Source organism: Terrapene carolina, unplaced genomic scaffold, assembly GCF_002925995.2.
Source record: "Terrapene carolina triunguis isolate 2854851 unplaced genomic scaffold, T_m_triunguis-2.0 Scaffold838, whole genome shotgun sequence".
Taxonomy (NCBI): domain Eukaryota; kingdom Metazoa; phylum Chordata; order Testudines; family Emydidae; genus Terrapene; species Terrapene triunguis.
In genome coordinates this window covers 12380377-12404617 of record NW_020665189.1, presented here as the reverse complement: position 1 = coordinate 12404617, position 24241 = coordinate 12380377, and the positions used below count along the sequence as shown (strand labels likewise).

Below are 24241 nucleotides of genomic sequence, written 5' to 3'. Positions count from 1 at the left end.
AGCAAATATAGGCCTCTCTATATGGATTAAATATGAATTTATTTGAATACATATTGATCTGAGTTGAGTGTGTGTGTGTGTGTGTATATATATATATATACACACACACTCAACTCAGATCAATATGTATTCAAATAAATAAATAAATAAATATATGGGCAATATTCTGAGTTGTGTTGGTGTAAATCCAAAGTAAATCGGATTTACACTGGAGTAAATGAGATCAGATTAGTGTCCCTAGTCTGTTTATAAACACCACAACCCTTGTTTTCATAGCTAACATTAATTGTGTTTCTTTTTCAGTCTTGTGTCTCTTATAAGAGGCCAAGTAGTGACTACAGATGGGACTCCACTCGTTGGAGTCAATGTGTCATTTGTCAAGTATCCAAAGTACGGCTACACAATCACTCGTCAGGATGGCACGTAAGTGTAGTTATTTCATTCTGCACCTACTTAGTATGTAATATCTGTGCGGATTAACAGATGGTGCTATCTAGTGGAACCATGTGGTATCATGCATAGAATTCCTACTGGGCCAAACAGCTATCAAGTAAACACAAAAGTAATTTTTCACATAGCATTTTGAATACTAACGGAAAGTAAATATGAAAAGGCTGACTTTTGATAATAATGTGTTAGCAGTCAGACTTCCTTTCAAATAAATTGCCCTATATCTATGAAAACATTTGTGGACTACTGCAATATCCAGCTGAGACCAGAAATATTTCATTTTAAAATGCAAGGCAGGCCAGCACACTGTTGGGAAAAAAGTATCATTATAGAACAGTATATTTTGTTAAAAGTTCCCTTCTGCCTCTGTCTTTCCTTTTTGAAGATCCACTATCTTTAGAGTTTCTTTAGGGTAGAACATAATCAAAAGATTCTAATTGAATATACTTAGACAATTCCCCGCTGTGCGAAGAACTGCTTTTTTCCCTCTTGTATCATCTGATTTGAAATGCACACCAGTTCAGCTCAAACAAAAATGAAAGTGTCATGGTTTATCTAATTTATTGGACATGGCACTAAAACAAAACATCTATGGAAAATGCATTGTAAATATTTGCAGTTTTATGTGTATCTATAGTCCAAAAAACTTTGAATTGGAATAATTGACATGAATCAACACAGGGGATACGTGAATTTTCATACAGTCCAGTGTATTACTATGTTATCACACCAGTGTAATGCTATTGAAATCAGTAGCATTACTCTGGTGTAACACTGGAGTAACTCAATTGTGAATCAGGCCCTGTTATGTTATTGTTTTACATTATTCCATGTACTGGTAATTCAGTTCATTGCATTGCCAAGAGACAATATAATACATGAAAAATTAACCATTTTCTAGCTCTCTTGCAAAAGAGATCTGTGAGTATTTTATTTATTGAGGCCAGATTTCCAAGGGCTAATGGGCATGCACATTTACATGTGCAAATCATATTTGGGGTGGGAGTTCAGAGTAAATGTTTAGTGCTTCTTAGAGGTGATGTGTGTGGGGAGCACATGGGGTAACATGCTCCCCGATTCCTGCCAAGGTTTATATGCCCTGTCCTGAGCCCTGCTGCATACCACTAGAACCTTTAAATTGTGCCTGCCCCCACACACCTCCACCCCCTATCAACAGTTACGTGTTGTCTCTCATGCTTCTGAAAGGTGCCAGATCACTGGTCCTGGAGACGAAAATTCTTTGTTGAGCCACAGAACAGAAACAGCACAAGTTTCCCATCACTTCTTTACCAGTGCCATACACTAGTGCTGTTCCAGGGGGACAGACCCTGAGAGAAAAGATAATTCAGTATCCAGGCTCAGTAAGCCCTTGCAGTTTCTGCTGAGAATGTTTACGAGGGTGCTGATTAACATCAGATCTGGTGGTGGTGGTAGTGGTTTTCGGAGGTGGACCTTTGTTCCCTTAAGAAATAGACTTGTAAGAGTGACTTTATGTCTTCATTGCACTTTCGTCAGTAAAACTTTTGTTGGTCGGGGTGTGAAAACAACCCCTGATCGACAAAAGTTTTACCGATTAAAAGCGCCAATGTGGACAGCGCTTTGTCAGTGGGAGAGCTCTCTCCTGCCGACAAAGAGCGGCTACATTGGATACCATACAGCGGCACTGCTGTAACAGCACTGCTGTGCCGCTGTAAAGTGCCCAGTGTAGACATAGCCTAAGTTACTGCTGATCATGTCTGAATTTCAACCAGCAGCTTAGAAGTTAACAGTTCCACTTCCCATTGTGAATAGCCTGAGCCAGGATGTGTGTTTTAAATCTTATCGTTAATTTCCATTTGCTGGGAATGCTGTCACTGTGGAACTATTCAATCTGGTCACCTCTTATGTTAAGCCCACATTTTCCTAGGTTTGACTTGATTGCAAACGGTGGGGCTTCCCTAACTCTGCACTTTGAGCGAGCCCCATTCATGAGTCAGGAAAGGACGGTATGGCTGCCATGGAATAGCTTCTACGCCATGGATACACTAGTTATGAAAACTGAGGAGAACTCCATTCCCAGCTGCGACTTAAGTGGCTTTGTCCGTCCTGATCCAGTCATCATTTCATCGCCACTTTCAACATTCTTCAGTGATGCTCCTGGGCGGAATCCCATAGTACCAGAAACCCAGGTATGAATTGTGGGAGTGAAAAGAATGTAGAAACAATCACTCACTGATGATGCACCCAATTATCAGAGTTTCACCATCCACTCACTGGACTTCAACTGGGACCCTTGTGTATTGATTCTAACAGATGAGCTAAAAGACAGACTTCTCTAATGAAGCTTGCAGAAGCTGTGCTAGGCTTATCTCACCCAGGCATCTCTCCCGACTACCTTACACTCTCTCCTACTGCCTCTCATTATCACATTGTACATCAAGTCCTGTGTATTTCTAACTATAGCTGAGGCTATTTCAAGAGAATTTTGCAAAAACTTTGTATGTGCAACTAACCACAAGCTGCCTTCTCTTATGCTAGTCAGGGGGATAAACGATAAGGGGTTATTTAATGATCTACACTGGTATTATTATTATTGCTGGTTTATTCCATCTTGGCATCCCTTTTGTTTTATACCAATTGCCAGTGGAAGTCGCAGGTTCGTATAATTGCAGCCTCTTGTGGCCCCTCTGTATATAACTAGCAATAAAGCCTGTTGTTTTTATTTACAATTTTTCCAACAGACTGTTTTTATAATGAAAACATAATAGTGTCACACAATTATTAATCCAGAAATCATAATCTAAACTGTATCACTGCAGCATGGCAAGGATACAAATTTTCAACTGTAGAAAATTTTTAGTTCTTAAGTAAAGTGCAAACAGATATCTCTTCTAAATAAAGTGTACAGTGGCAAGTTTAATATGTTTATTCTGTGTTTCCATCCAGGTTCTTCATGAAGAAATCGAGTTTCCTGGCTCCAACATAAAGCTCTGTTATCTGAGTTCCCGTACTGCTGGATACAAATCTTTGCTCAAGATCACCATGACCCAATCTCTTGTGCCTCTGAATCTAATTAAAGTTCATCTGATGGTAGCAGTGGAAGGGCATCTGTTTCAAAAATCATTCCAGGCATCCCCTAATTTGGCATATACATTTATCTGGGACAAAACTGATGCATATGGTCAGAAGGTTTATGGGTTGTCAGATGCTGTAGGTATGTCATGACATTCAAACTCTAAAACTTTCAAATGATAATGTAGTGCTTATAATGGCTGATTTAGTAAGAATACTGAAATAAGGACTGTTGCAAGAATTTACCTATAGACCAAATACAAACTACGCAAATTCTGCCTTCTTTATTCAGTTTTATCCTAGGATTGAGCCTCATCCACATTTTTAGTAGAAGGAATAATTTGGTCTCCATATATCCTGTTTGGTAAAAAGTGATTCTAACCTTTGGAATGGCATGCATACTCTAGTCCACTTGGAATCTAGTGTATATTGTTGTTAGTGCTTGCCTGTATTGTAGTATGCTTACAATTAAAATGGTATTTTCTAGCAGAAATCATTCCAGCACTTTTATAGCCATTTTTAAATTGCATAGTTAGAGATCTTTATTCTAGCAAGCAACAAAAGAAATGACCTTAAAAACCTTTGTAACTTTTATAGTTGTACCTGAAAATGTGAACAATTGATGTAAGGATTTTACAAATGCGCATTAAAGCAATGTGAATCTGGAAAGAAAATCGTATTTTAAAGATCTGCTTGCTCTTGCACTTTCACATTATTCTAAAGACTTGCAGACGATAGCACCTCTTCTCCCAATAATTCACAGATCCCAGGTTAATGTATGTAGTGTATGGGTGTGTATATACATATCCATGCCAATACAAGCCTTCTATAATCCCATTTTAAATGAGCTGTTATATACCATATGAAAAAAATGCCATTAAATATAATAAATAAATCTGGTGAATATCAGGCTAATTAAAAGTAAAATCCTGTCCTGTCATTTAATAGCAGAATTTTTATTAGATTTTTTTAATGATTTTTCCCTCTCTCCCCTCATCAAACTGGTCACTTCCCAAAGCCAATTATTCAATGAAAAGGTCATCAGGTCCCTACAGAGTAAAAGGGAATCAAGTTTCAAGGTTGAATTAAGTCAAAGATCTGAGTTTAATATTGTGGAATAAAAGAGAGCATAATCACTCCATTTCATAGAAAGTGTTTGGGAACCAGTTGTCTTACTGTTTGGAAACCAGTTGTTTTACTATTTGAAAAACTGTCCAGTCATTTTCGTCTATTGCATATGCAATAATCATCACCATTTTTCCCCCAGTTTCTGTGGGGTTTGAATATGAGACGTGCCCCAGCCTGATCTTATGGGAGAAGAGGACAGCGCTGCTGCAAGGCTTTGAACTAGATCCCTCAAATCTAGGGGGCTGGTCTTTGGATAAACATCATGTTCTTAATGTCAAGAGTGGTGAGTTAACTGATTCCATGTGTTTTCTGAACTACATGCCATCATAGCAGCTTCTGTCCATCTGTAAAAACTTCATTGCATGGTTTATATTTAAATTCTGAAAAATCCAGTTCCACTGCTTTTCTCGCTATATTTCTGAAAAGTTTTGTAAAGTCTGAACTGTTTTTGTTTCTAAGAATAATTGTGTCATTTTCCAAGAATCACTTCTTACCCTGCCACAGAACAGCACATTCTTAAATTTCCAAGCTTTTCCTTCTGCGCCACTTATCCTTTTTCTTCCTCCCCTTAGTCTGCCAATGTTCCACGAGCCTTTTCCTGATTCCTTGTTTTTGCCTTTGGCTCCTGTAATCCTCCTGAAAGATAAACCTAGGGAAAACTGAGAGACATGAACTGGGTGAGCTGGGAGACCCCAGTCCCGTTATAGTCATAATATCAAACACAAATTGGACACAGGGAACAGGATTTTTAGAGAAGTTAAAACAGAGGCCAGGGATGTGGCAATCAGAGAGACCAAGTGACATCAGAAGAGGACTCTGAAGTCCCCTATTGATGATAACACAGATCTACTGCAAAAGACACTGCCAAGTTATCTAGCCAACGGTTGTATGATGTCAGGTTGACTAAACAAATCCATTTACCCCACCACCCAAGGAAAGCCAAACACCGTGGCCTACTGGGTCAATTCTAAAAACAATAAATAATCTCTCCTTCCACACTTTTTCCTTTTGGAAAATTTTGCAACATTTAGGTGTTCTTCAGTGTGAATATGTTTACATTTCTTTCAAGCCATCCATTCTGCAGCCACAGCAAGCAGTCAGCTACACAAAAATGTTGCTGCAGCACTAGCAACTGAAGAGAGTTCTAGTTCATTGCACAATAACTATCCCAGGCAAACCTGAAAAAACACCTCCTTTGAACCTACCATGGTGTCAGGGACTTGCAATACTAGGAACCAGAAAATGTCAGGACAGTTAGCTAGTACCACAAAAGCCAACGAGAAATACTTCGATCAATTTCTTCCGGCATACAGGGTCTGAGCTTTGTGTGTTTTTCCACTGGGTGCGAGGGAGATGCACAGAGAGTAAAAGCAGTTTTCAAGCATCAGACACTTTGTGGAAATATTTGCATCAGCTTTGAAGACATCAGGAAACAGGGTAGTAGATTTAATTGTAACTTTAACTTTTCAGCCCTCTTCTCATTGGGTTCTAGAGGTAAATTATATAGAAATAGTGTTTCCATGTTTTTACCTTCTGGCACACTCTGGTTCTGCTAGTTGTATTGAGTGTTTTGGCTGTTTCTTTCATCAAATTTACTTGACTAGACTTTAGCCAGGGTGAAATAATTTCCAGAAGAGCCAAGTACAGGCTTGAGAAGACAGTGGAGACTGGGTTTAGATAATGGTACCACTATTTTTTGATATGTTAAAGCAGTTACTCTGGTAAATGCCAGTTTTGACTATGACTATAAATGTCTGTTTACTGAGCTAACTGAAGTATTGGCTCTGTCAATTTGTGAAAAACTTATTTTAAGGAGTCTTATGCAGGGCCGGCTCCAGCATTTCTGCCGCCCCAAGCAAAAAAAAAAAAAAAGCCGCGATTGACGGCAGCAATTGGAAAAAAAATAAAGCCGCGATCGGCGGCGGCAGTTCAGCGGCAGGTCCTTCGCTCCTAGAGGGAGTGAGGGACCTGCCGCCCCCGAATTGCCGCAGGTGCCGCCCCTCTCCCTTGGCCACCCCAAGCACCTGCTTGTTAAGCTGGTGCCTGGAGCCGGCCCTGGTCTTACGCCACCAGAGATTCCCAAGAAACTGGTCAAAAAGAGTTTAGGTGGCCTTTGTGGGTCAGTAAGAGGTTTTAAATGTCAAAGAATTCAGCACACAAGTTATGTTTATTGCTATAACTGTACCACTTTGTGTGTATGATCCATGTAATTGTGTAATTTTTTAGCAATTAAATTATTAGTATTCTTTATATTATAACAAGCACCTAAAATGGGCCATGTGCTTCACAGACATATAGGGAGACATAGCCTTAGCCTAAGAGCTCACAGTCTGAAAAAGGATAAATACCTCTACAGTCATAACCTTGTTAATTGTGCATTGCAAAACAAAGCAAAGCTCCATTAACTACTTAATATGCAGTTGCTAACTATTCTCTTTCTCTCCAGTTATTCCTATTGGTCCATTCCTGTCATCACTTCTTCTGTTTCTCTCTCTGTCTTAGACTTTAAGTGCCTTGAGCTAATAGCTATGCAGGCAGATCTAAAACAGTTACTGTTCTTCACATTTTTTACCAATAGAACTAAGGGAGTTGGAGACTTAGCATATCTTTTTTTGTGACCCTCGCAAACTTTTTTCAGGAACCTGCTTTCTGTTGCTTGCATGAGCAAGTTGCAGAATAGTTAATTGCACAAGAAGCCTAGATGTCGTTTTCAAAATCAGTGAGGTCAGTTTATTTAACACATACTTTCATGGATGCTATGTGGCAGGTTGAGCTTTGTGGCATTGTACCAGCATGTGCATTCCACCCTTGCATACGGTGTCATGGTTGTTACAGCTGTCAGTGGTGACAGCTGCACTCACGGCCGTGCTATAAACCTCTTCACTTGAAGATGTAATAATTGGATTTCCAAATGAACATGCAGCTGATAGTTTCCTACAGTATTTTCCATACTATTTGACCACATTGTTAGCAGTAGCTTTTCTGTGCTGTTTGGAGCTGGGGTATCCTGGCAGACCTAGAAGAGGCAGGACTCACATTATCCCTCAGAGTGGTTGGCAGTCCCAATTCAGACATTCCTCCCACCCCCAGAAATGGGGATGCTCCTCTGCCTTCCACGCTTTCCCTCTAGCCCTTGAAAGCCTCTTCAGGCATTTTGCTCTTGTCTCTGACTTTTTCCTTTTTCCCCTTCTTCTTCTTCCCTTCATCTCTTTTCCTGTCCTTGCATGAGTGAGAAGGACAGCGAGAGGGAGAGGCAAAGAAGGAAGAGGACAGGAAAGCTGACACAAGAGTGTCCATATAATAATAAAAATAAACTGAAGGCAGAGGAAGCTCAGGGGCTAAGCTTATCAGGGGCAAGTGCTCTCAGTTCTTTGCCTCTTTGTTTTGCTTTCTAATTGATGACATTATAACCGTAGCCTTCCTTTAATCCGCCTCTGTAGGATGGGAGAAGAAAGAGATGTATGACAGTGGTTTGACTCATAATGACTTGTAGTGTCTTCTAGTACAACCCAACATTACACCTTTAACTTTACTGCTAGTTGAGTAATTCTTGTGCTCAGGCTGCCCTGAAAACACCAACTATCCCTCTGCTCACTATAATGTTGTGAGACCATGCAACTGAAGGCACTTCACCTTACATCCCTGAACCAGTGTCACATCAATTGTTAAAAGCAGGCCCTCTAAAGGTCAACTTTCCAAATTATCATAGTAACCACTTTCATTTCCCTTCACTGTTAGGTATATTGCATAAAGGCAGTGGAGAGAATCGGTTTCTAACGCAGCAGCCAGCCGTGATTACCAGTATTATGGGGAACGGGCGCCGAAGGAGCATCTCCTGTCCAAGTTGCAATGGTCTCGCAGAAGGAAACAAGCTTTTGGCCCCTGTGGCACTTGCAGTGGGAATTGATGGAAGCCTCTTTGTTGGGGATTTTAACTATATTCGGCGCATCTTCCCATCTAGGAATGTCACCAGTATTTTGGAATTAAGGTAAGGTGTCAAACGTAGCCCTTTGACTTATGTAACCTGTGCTGAAATCAGACTTTCCCATTCCTTTTTATAATTTTCTAAAACATTGTCACTTGCCACCTGATAAGTTTCCAATGGAGAAATGGGGCACAGAAAAGCATAGCTCAATATCTATGGATGATAGAGCAATGAATGTTAATAGAGAAAAAAATTGAAGATGATCAAAGAAGAAATCAACTTATCTCTTTTTGTTAATCACTTAATACAATCTCCCTTTACTATTAGACAAAGCCTACCAAGTTTTCAAGACTATGGGATTGACTGCCTATCATTGGTGAGCCAGAGCAATACGCCGGGGCTTAAAAGCCTTGTGAGTTCAGAAGAGTTTTTGATATCAACATTTTTTTGTGGCCATCGTCCCCACTCCTTTCCCCCTTCCCCACATTTTTAAATATCTTCCTTTAGATTTGGTCAGTGCAGTTAAAATCAGGTTGATATCACAGAGCCACATGCATAATCAGGATACTAAAATTCTTAAAAATTATCTCACTGTGCACAAACAATTGCTGAAGATTTGGTCACATAAATAGAAAAGGCACCAGTGTATAGTGGACCATTTCACCCATTTCTGTTCACTGTCCTTTTTCTTCCCTCTGAGAGAGGAAAGGGCCATTCCTGAAAACCCTCACCCATGTGACTAGTCCTTACTCTTACTGCTCAGTCTCTGGAGACAAATTAATTACGTGAGGAAAAACTATATGATTGGATCCTACGTGAACACCTTCTTGGTACTTCTGCAGCTCACTTGTTGGCTGTCAAGAGATGCAGCATGATCAAACTACTGCTCTTGCAAAGTTTAAAAAGCTGACAAACACCTCAAGAGAATTCGAATAGCTAGCCTATTTCTCTGATACTACCAATAACCAATCGCTTCACTTTCAGTGCCTGAGAAACGCAACAAAATGATTGGGCTAGGAAGAGATGATGAACTTGGTTCTGGTCTCACACCAGTTTTCCACTGATGTAATTCTGTTAACTTCAATGGAGTGAGTCCTGATTTATATTAGCATAAGTGAGGTCAGAATCAGGGTCGCTCTATGCTTAAGCCCATTCCCTGACACCTGTCTTGTGCATCACTGCACATCAATGCCTCTTCACCCCTGGGAACATCATTCTAGAAAACAGACTTAGGATTATTATCATCAGATGTGAAATAAAACTGGCCATGCTTCCTATCAGCAGATCAGTATATGTTCTGAGCAGGTAGTTTGTGTGGCTGTGTGACCCACCATAAACATTTATCATTGTAGAACATCATTGCACTCTGACTCCTCATTTTATATGATTAATTTAATTCATCCAGTTGGGTTGTAGCCTGCCTTCAGACACATAGCTCGGCACAAGCTGGGAGGGGTTGCAAGCAGTTCAGAGGACCGAATGAGAATTCAAAAGGACCTTGACAAATTGGAGAATTGGTCTGAAATCAACAAAATAAAATTCAATAAAGATAAGTGCAAAGTACTTCACTTAGGAAAAAATCAAAATGCACAACTACAAAATAGGGAATAACTGGCTAGGTGGTAGTACTGCTGAAAAGGATTTAGGGATTATAGAGCAACATAAATTGAATATAAGTCAGCAATGTGATGCAACTGAGAAACAGGCTAATATTGTTCTGAGGTGTAATAACAGGAGTGTTGTATGTAAGACACAAGAGGTAACTGTCCTGTTCTACTCAGCACTGGTGAGGCCTCAGCTGGAGTACTGTGTCCAATTCTGGGCACCACACTTTAGGAAAGATGTGGAGAAACTGGAGCTTGTCTAGAAGAGAGCAACAAAAATGATAATAGGTTTAGAAAACCTAACCTATGAGGAAAGGTTAAAAAAACTGGGCATGTTTAGTCTTGATAAAAGAAGACTGATGGGGGATGTGATAACAGTCTTTAAGGGCTGTCATAAAGAGGGCGGTGATCAATTATTCTTCATGTCCACTGAAGGTAGGACAAGAAGTAATCAGCTTCCAAAGGATGTTGTGAAATCCGCATCTTTGGAGGTATTTAAGAATAGGTTGGACGAACACCTGTCAGGGATGGTTTGGGTTTACTTTGTCCTACCTCAGCGCAGGAGACTGGACTTGATGACTTCTTGAGGTCCCTTCCAGCCCTACATTTCTATGATTCTATAATGTTTATAAGTAAAGGCCAACATTTTCAAATTGAGGCGCCTAATATCAGGCATTTATTTCCATGTCACCTCAGCATCTCTGAAAATCAGGTCACTTTTATAGGTGCCTAGCAGTAGACTTCCAAGTTTGAAAATGTTGGCCCAAAATTTACAAGAGGACTTGCTTGATCACTCTTCCCTTCTGGCTGTGCAGGTGAACAAGTATCAATCTCAGCCTCTTTAGAATATGGCAAAAAAGTAAGAAAGCACATCAGCAAAGGTCAGGGTGCTTATCCTTTCTTTATGCTTCTATCCGGCTACCCTTGTCTTTTATTAGTCTGTTTTCCATAGCATAGTTTTCTTGGCCTCTGTAACAACTACTAGCAATGAACAATGAAGCTATTTCATGTTGGGTACTGTTGAAAATCTACAACAGGCTTGATACAGTCTTTGGACTTACATTCGTCGGTTTAACTCTGTGTTCTCAGAAAGGAATCTGGGTCCAGTCCTGCAAATGTTACTCATAGAAAACATCCTCGCTCAGAAGAGTGGTCCCATTAAAATCTGTAGGACTTACATGAGTAGGGGTTTGAAGAATTGGGCCCTTAGGTATGAACAGGACCAGAATCCCAAACTGGCATATTTGCAATTTTATTAAAGCTTCTAATATTTCCATAATTAATACCAAAATATTCCTTCATTTGTGGCAGATAACGAATACCAATCTGGTCTTACATATGCAGTGTAAATCACGATGAGTAAAATTGTATACAAGAACAGAATCATGCATGATATTTCACTTTCACTAAGCAGTATAAAATTACCCCAAGACATCAACTGATATCACTGGCTAATAAGTTTGAGCCAGGACTGTTACATGGCACAATTCACTGAGTGAACCTTGCAAAGTTCCAAGCTTCCGACTGTGCTGTAAGAGCTGCAGCTCAGGAGTTACGCACATCATTGGTATTCCACTCAGTGTGTATTTTTAAACAAAATTGTATAAACACAATAACACACACTAGGCGCAAAAAATATATTAATTCACATCTGGGAATATAGAGGGCACTTGCCTTTTGGCCTTGTGCCTAGACAGCACACTAGGCATCAATTGATACAACACAGTTCATGTCGTTCAGTCTCTTATTACTTTGTTATCAAATAGCAGTAACCAAAGAATTACTTTGATCAGCTTAGAGAGTTTCTTGATCAATGGCTACATTTACAGTCAAACCTGCTTTAAGCAACTACCACAGGGACCAAAGGGGGAAAATGTGTTGCTTAGTAGAAATTGGTCTAAAGGTTAAAAAAAATTCCTTTTGGAAACTACTTTTGGGTAGTTTAAAGTGTTTGCTTTCAACTGTTAGAAGTGATCCTAGTGCCGGTTTCACTGTATATTAACCACACCTCTCCGCTAAGCCCACTGTTCCATGTGGTAAACTGCCACCTTCTTCCCCCCTCTCTCTCAGCACACAAGATGAACATTTTTCCACATAGTGATTATTTCAATGATCCAGAAAGTGTCTTGCAAAATATGCCTGGAGGGAGGGTATCATAGCAGGGAACTATCTGGTGATTACAACACCCCCTGGCGTGCTTCATCCCAAAACCAACCTAAGGCTAGAGCTGAAGAGAGATTTCCTCTCTTGTGTCCTTTTGTAAAATAAAAACAAAATGCTATGTATGCTTTACCATCTATTCTTCAGCTAACTGTTTGTTCTTTTTTTTCCTTTTGTTCCCTTTCTATAAAGAAATAAAGAGTTTAAACATAGGTAAGACCAAAAGCTCTTTCCCATATAATTTGATACAGTTTGTTTGCTTCACTGTGTTTGCTTTTTGTGTTGTGCTTCTTGTGTAACATAATGTTTTTCATGTACCAAATATAGTAACATTTTTATGTGCTAATTGTGTGTTATGAATATGATAAACGTTAGCAATTATGAAATGCAGTCAAAAAGAAACCAAATAAGTTCTGACAGTAATTAGGAATTTCTAGTGGAATGCAAGTATAATGAACCCAAAGTTAACTTTTACATAAGCATTTCTCCCTGCGGTCTGTAATTGGTCTAAACAGTTGAAGCAAACTACAGCAGTAGCTTTTGAAAATGCTGGACAGGGTTCACAAAGGCACTAATGAACTGGAAATGGGTCAAAAACTCATTTTCAACTCATTAATAATTTTTTCTGGATTTTCTTTCTTTCTTTCTTTCTATTGACTGACTATTAACAATGTGGTGGTCTGGTTATATAATTGATTAGTTAGTTTAACTGGAGTTTAGAATCCATTTCTAAGGGCTTGTCTAAACTGGCAAGCAAAATTGGCGCTGCTGGGATCAATGCAGTGGCATCGATTTAGTGGGTCTGGTGAAGACATGATAAGTCGATGGCAAAGCGCTTTCCCAGCAACTTCAGTACTCCACCTCCCCGAGAGGCAGAAGGTAAGCCGGTGGGAGAGCGTCTCCCATTGACATAGCACAGAGTAGACACCACGTTAGGTCAGTGTAAGCTACGTCGCTCCAGGGTGATTTTTTCACACCCCCTGAGTGACATAACTTACAGCGACTTAAGCAGCCGTGTAGCCAGGCCGTGAACAGAGTTCTAGTTCATAGGCATTAAAGGGAAAATTCTTTTTGTACCACATAAACACTAAACCCACTAGCCAGGTGTCCCCAGCAGTTGTACAGCTGGCATAGCCAGCCCCTGTGCCTTCTTCCTCACAATCCCCAGTTGAGAGGAGAGGAGGAGTAAAACAAGGAGAGTGGTCAGCATATGAAGAGTTCTGCAATCCCCAGATGGTGTATGGTCCCTTGAGGATCATAGTCTGATGGTTCCCCATCTCTCCTGAGCCCAGTATACGTGGCCTAACGGTGTGATTCCCCTCTCACAATGGAGTAGATCAAGAGGGAGGCTGAGTCAATTCATTATTTGTATAATTATTTGTGCTGGCGGGTGGCTATTAGTTGCAGTTGTAAATCTGACTAATTGTTAGGACGCTTAGAGCTTTGTGTATGGCAGCTTTCCTTAGTATTTAAATCGAAGAAATAAGTGAAGTGAATGGAGTTACTCTGGTGTAAGTGAGTGGAGAATCAGACTCTAAGACCCACTCCTGCCTACGCCAACTCCTTCCCCTGCTTCCCAACAGGCTGAGTCTCATTGACCTCATAGTACTAAGTGTTATGTTCACTAGTAAGCGCTAAGAGATGAGGCCTTGTAGTAGAGTATCTCCAAGCAATACTGATTATTTTATTAAAAACCTTTTTAAACAAAGGATACGTTCCCTGCCTTCATGTAAATCTAATAAAGAATGAAAGGGATTTTTTTAATGGCAAAGGGAGAGGCCAAAGCTGCTTAGCCAGTCAAATGCTAGTTTGGGAACTCTTTATTTCTCCAATACAGTATATACAGTATGTCATGTCTGTATTTGAGAAAATAAGCCATTAGCTCTTTGTGGGCGTAATGAAGGTGCATCATTTTAGATCAGTTTCCATCTGCCAAATTTGATTTGCCCCATTATCAAACTTGGAGAAAAAAGCCCCTAATATCTTGTGAGCTTGCTGCTGAGTTTGGTGGATAGGCTCACACCCTCTCTGCCCTTGTTCGGCTCACAATGGAGAGCAAACACATATATAACAGGTCTGCATCTGTGCCAATGAGTTGCTGAAACAAATGATAATGAATGCTCTGAATGAGATCACTGCATCATGATCATAGCCTGAATGGAATTCTGATGGCAGGGAGGGGCGGTGAGCTCAGTGTATATATTGATGACTGCATAAGAAAGATAGAGAGGAAGAGGACCAGAAGGCACCCTCTGTGGGCTAGAGTCTGCCACCCTACCTTGCAGTGCTTGATACCTTACTTCCCCTCGATTTCAGTAGGACCTACTTGCAGAGTGAGGTACTACTCAAAGTGAGTATGGTGACAAAACCTGCTCTTCAGTGTTAAAGGGAAGCATGTCTAACAGCATGAAAGAGGGGGAAGCATCAAAACAACATTTAAAACTTTTTTTTTAACTAACAAGCCTGGATGTTTATCTGTTGGAAAGCTAAGAGGTCCTGTTAGCTAAAGTCAACATCTTAAGGGCTTTTCCTTGAACCTAGCACTTATCCAAAGCAAAGATAGAAAATTCAGTTAAATATTTTTTGGTGAGGAAAGAGGAAGGGAGAGGAGGTGATGAGATGACCTGGTGGGAAGGCATTATGCTGTAGAAGACAAGACAAAGGACTGAGAGATTGAGTTCTAATCCCAACTGTTCCACTGATCTCACTGCACAAGTCACCTAATTGCTCTGTGCCTCAGTTTCCTCCTCTGTGAAATGGATATAACAGTACTTACCCATCTTTGTAAAGGGCTTTGAGAACATTGCATGGGATAAAACTGCCAAGTATTTTCTATTTATTTATTGTACTTCCATCTCTTCATTTTTATGGTCCTTTGAGTCTTCTGCAGATGGTATTACCTCTTCCCATTTAATTTCAGCCAAATCAATCTCCTTTCCAGAATCTACTGTTTTTGAGCAAAGTGCAGAATGTGCTATTGACTCAGAATCATGCCATATTACAGGCAGTGTCAGTCTGTTGCAGAGAAGGAGGATTACAATAGAGAGTGTTTTCTCTGTCCCTCCTCACTCCCCAAAATCTGGCTGTCCTCACATATGCACAGTTGTCTGTGTACTGCTGATAATCCATCTGCAGAAGGTGCCAGTGGCTATATTTCCAGTGAGAGTCTAATGAAGAAATGGCTTATTTTCTCCATCATAACTTGCCTTGACATATCCTCACTCTTGGAGTTGTGCACTTTTGCCATATGAATCCAGGAGTGTGGATCTTTGGAGGCAAATGACTCCATTTACTGGTAAGTAACCTGCCTTTTCTCTTGCTGTCCTCATTTGTCCTCCACACTTTTAAAATCTCCATTGACCTTAAATAAGGTCACCATAGACTCACAAGACTAGTAAATATAATAGAGATCTTGTTTAAAAACACATTAAAGTGAATCCATCTTGTTCCTCTGCTCCAGCTCTACTTATATGTGTTAATGGCTGACTGAAATTTCACAATTTGCAGATGGTTTGTTAAAATAGTTCCAGAATTTGATAAGCTGTCAAAAATTATAGTTTCATTAGAGATATAGCAATACATCTGAGCATCCACTTTTATAACAAATCATGACTAGTCACTGCAGAGTAGCCCAGGTAAAAGGCAAATACTTGGGCTCTCTCTGATTTTAGTTACATGGCCAACTTCGTATACTATTTTAAGAACAAATGAGAACAAACTTGGTTTAAGGATAAATTTGTTATGCACCTACTTTCTACTTATGTAAGACCTCATGAATTTGGTGTCAGAGTTTTCATGACTCAGAGGCTGGTGCTTTGATCTCATTCCTGAGATTTCAAGGGAAGTACAATAATGACAACAGTTAGAGATGAACCAAAGAGATTTGGCCTCGAGCAGGTACCTCCAACTACTCCCTGCTTCCAAATCAGAGTATAGCAGCATCTTTCCTCCTTCTCAACTTATTATAGGAGTGCTGAATGAAGAATCTAATGTTCTTTACTAGTTTACTTCAATACATTAAACACTTGCTTTATGGAAACAGTCCCTGGCAAAGGAATAATAAAGAGATGTGATAGTACACACTGGAAAAAAGTGTCTCCTCAGCACATTGGTTCAACACAGTGCAGAATTCAGCCCAGTTGGTGGTGGGTTTAGAGCTTCACTCTATAAGCAAGGCACTTCCACTGTCTCACTTTTTCAGTACTAATCCTTCTGAGCATGCAACCGTTGATACTTAACATTCAGGAATACTAAATGCCAGATTTATCCATCTAACTCAGGGGCTAGTCATCTTTCTGGCAAGCATACAGGGATAACAGTGGGAGGAGGGAAGGGCCTTTTGCAAGAAAGTGATTTTAAGAAGGGGGGGCAAGCTCCACACTCTTCAGAAAATACTGACCAGTCTGTAATCAGAACCCAGACACATTATCTATTTTTCATTCCTTTTTTTCTTCTCTTTGCTTCATGTTGCACACAAGCCAAGCCATTTGTAGAGCTTGTAGCTAATGTATTTTTAAAAGAATTGTGCCCAAATGAAGCAGTAATATATCAGCACTGTGGGAAATAAAGGGTTTCAATAGGAAAGTATAACAAAGTCCTTAAATGGAAGTAACTCAGATCCCTCAGAATATTAAGATGTCAAACTGTTCTTTCCAGTTCTTTAAGTGGCAGATAACTGTCTACGGCCAAAAGGTCTAGGATGTTTTTAGTTTGCTCAGCCATCTCTGTTTTCTGTTTTTCCCTCCTAAAGCAACAACCCTGCCCACAAATACTACCTGGCTGTGGATCCCGTTTCGGGTTCACTGTACGTATCAGACACCAACAGCCGACGAATTTACCGAGTCAAATCCCTCACTGGTGCAAAAGACCTGGCCGGTAACTCTGAAGTGGTGGCAGGGACTGGAGAGCAGTGTCTGCCATTTGATGAAGCCAGATGTGGAGATGGAGGGAAGGCAGTGGACGCAACCCTAATGAGCCCTCGAGGTAAAGGAAGTAAAAGAGACTGGAGAAAGCAATTGTCTGAGGCTAGGCTGGATCTGGATATAATTCTCTAGTAATTAAATCACTACTTGCTTGGTAATTTTTATTCTGTGCTTTAATCACAGCGGATTGGCAAGTGTTCATGCTTTAGTTAAAGCAAACTTTATTACCCCTTCACTGTTTGCTGCAAAAGGAGATTTCACTGAATAGGGCTTCCTCCTAAAAGGAAACTTGCAGACAGGAGAAAACACCATTGTTTGAAACACAAGCCTTTTTGGAGAAGAGGAGGGATGCCTGCTGTAGTATTTTTCTTAATTTCAGTTCTGATGTTCATTAGCCTATTCCTACAAATGGGAAAAAATGGATCTGTCTTTTTAAGCTTCTTTATAATTTATAGTAAGGAGCCATAAAGGATTTTGGGGAATTTTTAAGTTTTTTTTTCATCTCAAATGTAATCAGGAATATAGTCTTGTTTTCACTATTTTGCTTGGAGCACTGAAATCGGTGGTTTTGGAGCCCTCTAATTAAGAGGGTGAGTTTGTCGAGTTGTTAGCAAAGAGAGTTTTTCTTTCAATTATTTGCGTTAAGTAGGTGTTGTTAAAACCAAATAGAAAACCCCCCACAAAGGCTCTTACTCTGTAAGCACTTACACAGTTGCTTAAATTTTCACGAGTAGCCTGAGAGAATGCAATGGGACTACTGGCATGTGTAAAGTTAAGCACATGTGTAAGGGCTTGTCTACATTTAAAACACTGGGGCTGCTGTAGCACTTAGAATATCAGAGTTGGCAGGGACCTTAGGAGGTCATCTAGTCCAACCCCCTGCTCAAAGCAGGACCAATCCCCCAACAGATTTTTGCCCCGGGTCCCTAAGTGGCCCCCTCAAGGATTGAACTCACAACCCTGGGTTTAGCAGGCCAGTGCTCAAACTACTGAGCTATCCCTCCCCCTATGTTTCAGTGAAGATGTTTCCTAAGTCAGTGAGAGGGCTGCTCCCATCAGCATAGTTACTCCAGCTCTCTGAGAGGTGCTAGCTACGTTAACGAGAGAATTCTCCCATCAACCTAGCACTGTCTACAGCGGGGTTAGGTCAATTTAACTGCAATGCTCATAGGTGTGGATTTTTTACACCCCGAGTTATGTAGTTATACCAACCTAATTTCTGACTGTAGACCAGGCCTGAGTGTTGGCAGGAATGGAGCTCAAAGAATTTTAAAACATCCTGAGTGAAAACCACTTCCACTCTCAGTTATTTTTGATTATGTCTATGGGGTCAAAACCTACAAGTTCTCGAATTACACATAGAGTCTTCCAGGAGAAATGAAATCTGAATGTTTCATGTAAGAATCAAGGAGAAAAATCTTTCTTTAAAAAAAAATAGTTTCAAGTTTCTTTATACAGAGGCAGAAAAGAGCATAAGTCAAATTAATGAGTTAATGCAAGATTCAAGATTAAGGTTGACTTGTTAAAAAACCACAGGATAAGTCAGCATAGTTCCATTGACTTCAATGGAGGTACATTGATTTAGCTGAGGATCTGGACTGCAGCGTCAATGGCTGAAGGCCTGAAAAAATGGGGATGAACAAAAAAGCAGCACCTTGTAACCATCCATATTTGGAATAAACTTATCAATAAAGCATGAGACCAGAGCACTGATTGTTGCTTATTTTGCAAACCTGTAGGAATTGCAGTGGATAAGTACGGGCTCATGTATTTTGTTGATGCCACTATGATTCGGAAAGTTGATCAGAATGGAATTATATCAACTCTGCTGGGCTCTAATGACCTAACTGCTGTTCGACCACTAAGCTGTGATTCCAGCATGGATGTCACCCAGGTAGAGTTTTACTTCCTCTTTGTGTATGTGCCATACAACAGATGGCTATTTACTTTGGATAATTGCCTGGCCATTCTCTGTAGAAAATACAGTATGTTAGACTCGTCTGAAAAAGAATTTAGAGGGTATTGATGACATTATGCAGGGCAGGATAACAGCTTATATAATTAGTTACTGAAAAGAATGAACCTACCCTCTTGCAGTGGTTAATACAAGTTATTTACACAGTTATAGAGAAATAAGTTTGAGATAATGGAAGTTATTGTATAATTGCCTTTTATTTTTCTGTACTTGCTGTAGACTTTCAGTAATGTAGCATTCAGTCCTTTGCAACAGATACATAATTAACCAAAGTTAGCACTGTCCATAGCTTTAATTTGTACATGCAAGTATTAAGTAGAGCACTTAGTTCCATGATTTACTCTGTTAAACCATTGACTAATTTGCTGCCGTTTCACATATAATTGTTATGTGTTGAAAACAATTTATTTCTTTGGTGTGAGTTATACAATAATAATGAATTATCGTGTGGTTCATAGGTGCGGCTGGAGTGGCCAACTGATCTTGCTGTCAATCCCATGGATAACTCGCTTTATGTCCTGGAGAACAACGTCATTTTACGGATCACAGAAAACCACCAGGTTAGCATCATCGCTGGACGTCCCATGCACTGTCAGGTTCCTGGGATAGACTACTCCCTTAGCAAACTGGCCATCCACTCTGCGCTGGAGTCAGCCAGTGCAATTGCCATCTCACACACAGGAGTCCTTTATATCAGTGAGACAGATGAGAAAAAAATTAATCGACTACGTCAGGTAACCACCAATGGAGAGATCTGCCTCCTAGCCGGGGCAGCTTCAGACTGTGACTGCAAAAATGATGTCAACTGTAATTGCTATTCTGGGGATGATGCTTATGCCACTGACGCCATCTTAAACTCCCCGTCCTCCTTAGCTGTGGCACCAGACGGCACTATCTACATAGCTGACCTTGGAAATATCCGCATTAGGGCTGTTAGTAAAAACAGGCCCGTTCTTAACTCTGTCAACCAGTACGAGGCAGCTTCTCCAGGAGAACAGGAGCTATACGTCTTCAATGCTGATGGCATCCACCAGTACACCCTCAGTCTTGTTACCGGAGAGTATCTGTATAATTTCAGCTACAGCGCCGATAACGATGTCACAGAGGTGATCGATAACAATGGTAACTCCTTAAAAATTCGTCGGGATAACAATGGAATGCCACGCCATTTCCTGATGCCCGACAATCAGATTGTCACACTGGCTGTCGGCACAAATGGTGGACTCAAGGTAGTGTCTACCCAGACCCTGGAACTTGGATTAATGACTTACAATGGAAATAGTGGGCTCTTGGCGACAAAGAGTGATGAAACAGGGTGGACGACCTTTTATGAGTAAGCAAGTTTTTTAAATTTGTTGAGTATGCATTTCTCTTTCAAGTGAGCATGGTTAGGGCCTAATATAATGCCCATTGAAATCAATGGTAGTCTTTCTTTTGGCTTCAATGAACATTGAATCAGGCCTTTAAATCTTGATGTAATAGGGTACTGGAGCCACGTGTGTGATTTTGTTAACTATAACAGTCTTGCGGTGTCCTTGCATAAGGGCCTGAGATGGATGCGTCCTGTGAGCTGCTGAGCACTCTAAAGTCCCAGTGCAGAGTATGGATGGTGAGGGAGCTCCTCCACCTCCCAGCAAATTGCTAGCACCTTGCAGGATCAGTAACTTGCATTTACACTGCTGTTTGCAGGATTGGGCCCAGCTTTCTTTGCCGTAAGTGGGAGTGCAAAGAAGTCCCCTTCTCCAAGCTGGTCTGCCCAGTTCACAACACAATAATTTGTGGCTACACCCCACAGGGCTGCCTCTGTCAAGAGATTTCAATATTAGTTTCTTTTGGAACTGAAATTACAAGTCTTGCTGTTCAAATGTCAGGATATTGGACCCATATTACATATAGGAGATAAAGTGTTGATTAATTTTACTGATTGCTCATTCTTGAGATAGCTGAGGAAATTAGATCCCAAGGTATCTGTAAGACCCCAGTGTGACTTATATAATTTGTAGATAGCCCAAAAGCACATTGGTTTTCATGAGCAGGTAGATTAAAAAAAGACAGAATTTCCTCTTTAACTGAAATGGATCAGAGATAAAGTGCCTAGGTATATTAAAAAGCTGGAAAAGCAAACCAGATTTTCTCTAACAATTATCTTGTCCTTAATAGTATTATTGTAATTTACTTGGCAACAAGAGGGTTTCCTAAATAAGTAGCGCTCTATGTGCTGAATATGTAAAAGTGAATATTTTGGCTTTTAACTATGGCAAGACTGTCTATCTAGAGTGTGAGAATTTTGATGAAACACTTAATTAGTGATACATTTAGTAGTTATTTTTTCCAAGTTAGACTTGGACAATATTTGTCAAGCTTTATTTACAAGTGACTGGACCTAGATTTGTTTTTCTAAGATTGTCCTCTGAGCAATAGGTTTGCACCTCTAACATGTGCCAAAGCATCATATTGTCGTCTACTACTTAAACACTGCTGACTTTTTGTAAGAAAATAAAACAAAAACAATACCTGAACATAAGTAACTGGTTGATGTAGCTGGAAAAATAACTGAATTATCAATGCACATCAGCATTATCTGTGTTTGTGTTTGGTTTATAAAAAAAGAAAGACAGTGCCACCTGGTGGTCACTGTATAATTTGACCACTAATTTGAACATCTGTCTTATAGATCAGCGGTCGGGCAACCTTTCAGAAGTGGTGTGTCAAAGTCTTCATTTATTCACTCTAATTTAAGGTTTTGTGTGCCAGTCATACATTTTAATGTTTTTAGAAGGTCTCTTTCTATAAGTCTATAATATATAACTAAACTATTGTTGTATGTAAAGTAAATAAGGTTTTTAAAATGTTTAAGAAGCTTCATTTAAAATTAAATTAAAATGCAGAGGCCCCCAGACCGGTGGCCAGGACCCGGGCAGTGTGAGTGCCACTGAAAATCAGCTCACATGCCGCCTTTGGCACGTGTGCCATAGGTTGCCTATTCGTGTTATAGATAAAGCTGCATAATTGTTATCTTTAACACATAAAGGCCTGTTTCTTTAACATATGTCAGATATTTAATTAATTACATTACTGAGGCCCAAGAGAATGCTAAATACTGATCACTGAATCAAATTTTTAACTGTATCTGACTTTTGTGAAACATCCTGATGAGGAGATGTGCATGGGATTTTAGATAGACCTTTACTTAGTTGTTATTGATTATCAATAGTTCAAAGTTCACAGGCAGTAGCAACTAGTTTGTTTCCTAGAAAGTACACTTTAAATCAAACAGCACATATTTTAATGAATGGATACAAAATAATTACAAGTGCACAGATTTAGATGAATAAAATGGCAATATTACAATAATTTAGAATAATTACAAACTACAAAAACTTATTTTAAAAAAATGATCATTAGAAATCATTATTTTTTTAAATTACAAAAAATTCAAAATTACAATATTGATTTACCTAAGGGTAATTATAAGTCATGATTGAGACAGTATCTTGGCGTGATTTCACAGGAAAATGTCTGATAAGTTTTCTCGGACTACTAAAGTGGAAATATGACTTGCATGTTCTGTGATGTGCTGACATGCATCTTGAAAGTATTAGATGTTATTTTTTCAGTGTTCATAAAATTGCTAGGTGCTCTCAGTGGGACTATTCCTGGTGCTAAGCACCACGTACTAGTATGCCTGGTACTAAGTAGTACAGGATTAAGCACTAGATTAGTAAATTAGTATGTTTGAGAAAGGATAGATAGTAGCTAATTATCTCCTCTGTTTTGCAAGTAAGTATTGCAGCTGGGCTAAGTACTATGTATAACAATATATAGCCAGGAGACAAGAAAGGTTATGCTTTCTGTTCGTCTAGAATGTCACCAGTTGTATATGCATTAGCACCCTGATCATATTCTATACCCTTGCAGCCCAAGTTTCTTTCATGTAATTAAAGAACAGAGCCACATGATCAGCTCTGTCTAGGTTACAAAACATCTGTAGTATGCCATCCACAAAGCTGTCTGTGTCTCTGGGGCATTTTTAGTTACAAGAAGAATGTGCGTTATACCAAGTGTGTGGGAAACAACGTGCAAAGGGCGAAACTTAACCCAGTGTGTAAGATGCAAATTCTCCATATGGAAAAATGTGACAAAAGATAAATAGAGTCATGTAGTTGGAGCTGATCGTGGGTAGCCAATTTACTGTGACTCTTTAACATCCTGAGTCCATCCCAGCACAAAGCTGTTTTGTTAATGAGACGGTAAGTAATAGTTAAATAAAATATAGGAGAATCCCTGTCGACACAGCACACTGTATTCGTTTACATTTTAGATTGAATGTGTGAAGTATTTCCAGAGAGATAACTCTCTCTCTCTATCATTGCTGCAATTGTTTTGGTAAATATAGGATCATAGCAATTAAAGATGGAAAAATCTATTGGATCATCAAGTCTGCCCTCTGTAAAGGCAATATGTGTTACCTCCAACATCATTACATCCTCACATTCAAATACAGATAATGAGTCCCCCTTATCGTAGTAGGATAGTGGAGTTGTGAAATGACCACACATAAAAATCTTCTAAAAAGTAACATAACATAACAATTGCCCTATTGAAATACAATGCTGCCTTATTTGGCATCATTGGTTTTTGTGCAACCTATATCTGCCAAAAGCTTTACATAATTATTTTTTTTAATGCACTTAATTCACATTATGAACAGTCAAGGCTCATGAGTAATACAACAGCTGACAGCAGGTTCACATAAGATAATTTAAACTTGTTTTTGGGGCATGAGGAATAGATCTTTGAAGTGGTCCCTGATAATATCCCACTTGACCTTTGGAGTATCCCAAGAAAGTGATGAAGTTTTCCCTTGAATCAGACTTGTTTTTATAAGGCACAGAATAAGGATCTATTTAAATGTATGTGAATATACACCTTGCCTATCTCCACATTAGCGCAAAAGCTGCGGTTATACCTTTATTGTGCTTCATATCTGAAACCAACCTAGCTAAATCCTTTCTACAGGCTGTCA

General features: G+C 39.7%; 1 protein-coding gene across 2 annotated transcripts in view; it reads left to right on the top strand.

Annotated features, from left to right (window-relative positions):
* The window catches only part of TENM2 (teneurin transmembrane protein 2), an 828204-nt gene that overhangs the window by 780063 nt on the left and 23900 nt on the right, over positions 1 to 24241 (top strand). The window contains exons 15-23 of one of the 2 annotated variants that reach the window (XM_026660851.1): positions 304 to 423; positions 2357 to 2618; positions 3376 to 3643; positions 4769 to 4912; positions 8368 to 8617; positions 12511 to 12531; positions 17069 to 17301; positions 18980 to 19134; positions 19674 to 20548. In XM_026660851.1, the coding sequence (XP_026516636.1) occupies positions 304 to 423; positions 2357 to 2618; positions 3376 to 3643; positions 4769 to 4912; positions 8368 to 8617; positions 12511 to 12531; positions 17069 to 17301; positions 18980 to 19134; positions 19674 to 20548 (2328 nt within the window). The remainder of the gene's footprint in view (positions 1 to 303; positions 424 to 2356; positions 2619 to 3375; positions 3644 to 4768; positions 4913 to 8367; positions 8618 to 12510; positions 12532 to 17068; positions 17302 to 18979; positions 19135 to 19673; positions 20549 to 24241) is intronic. The other variant, XM_026660852.1, reaches the window with a different exon arrangement.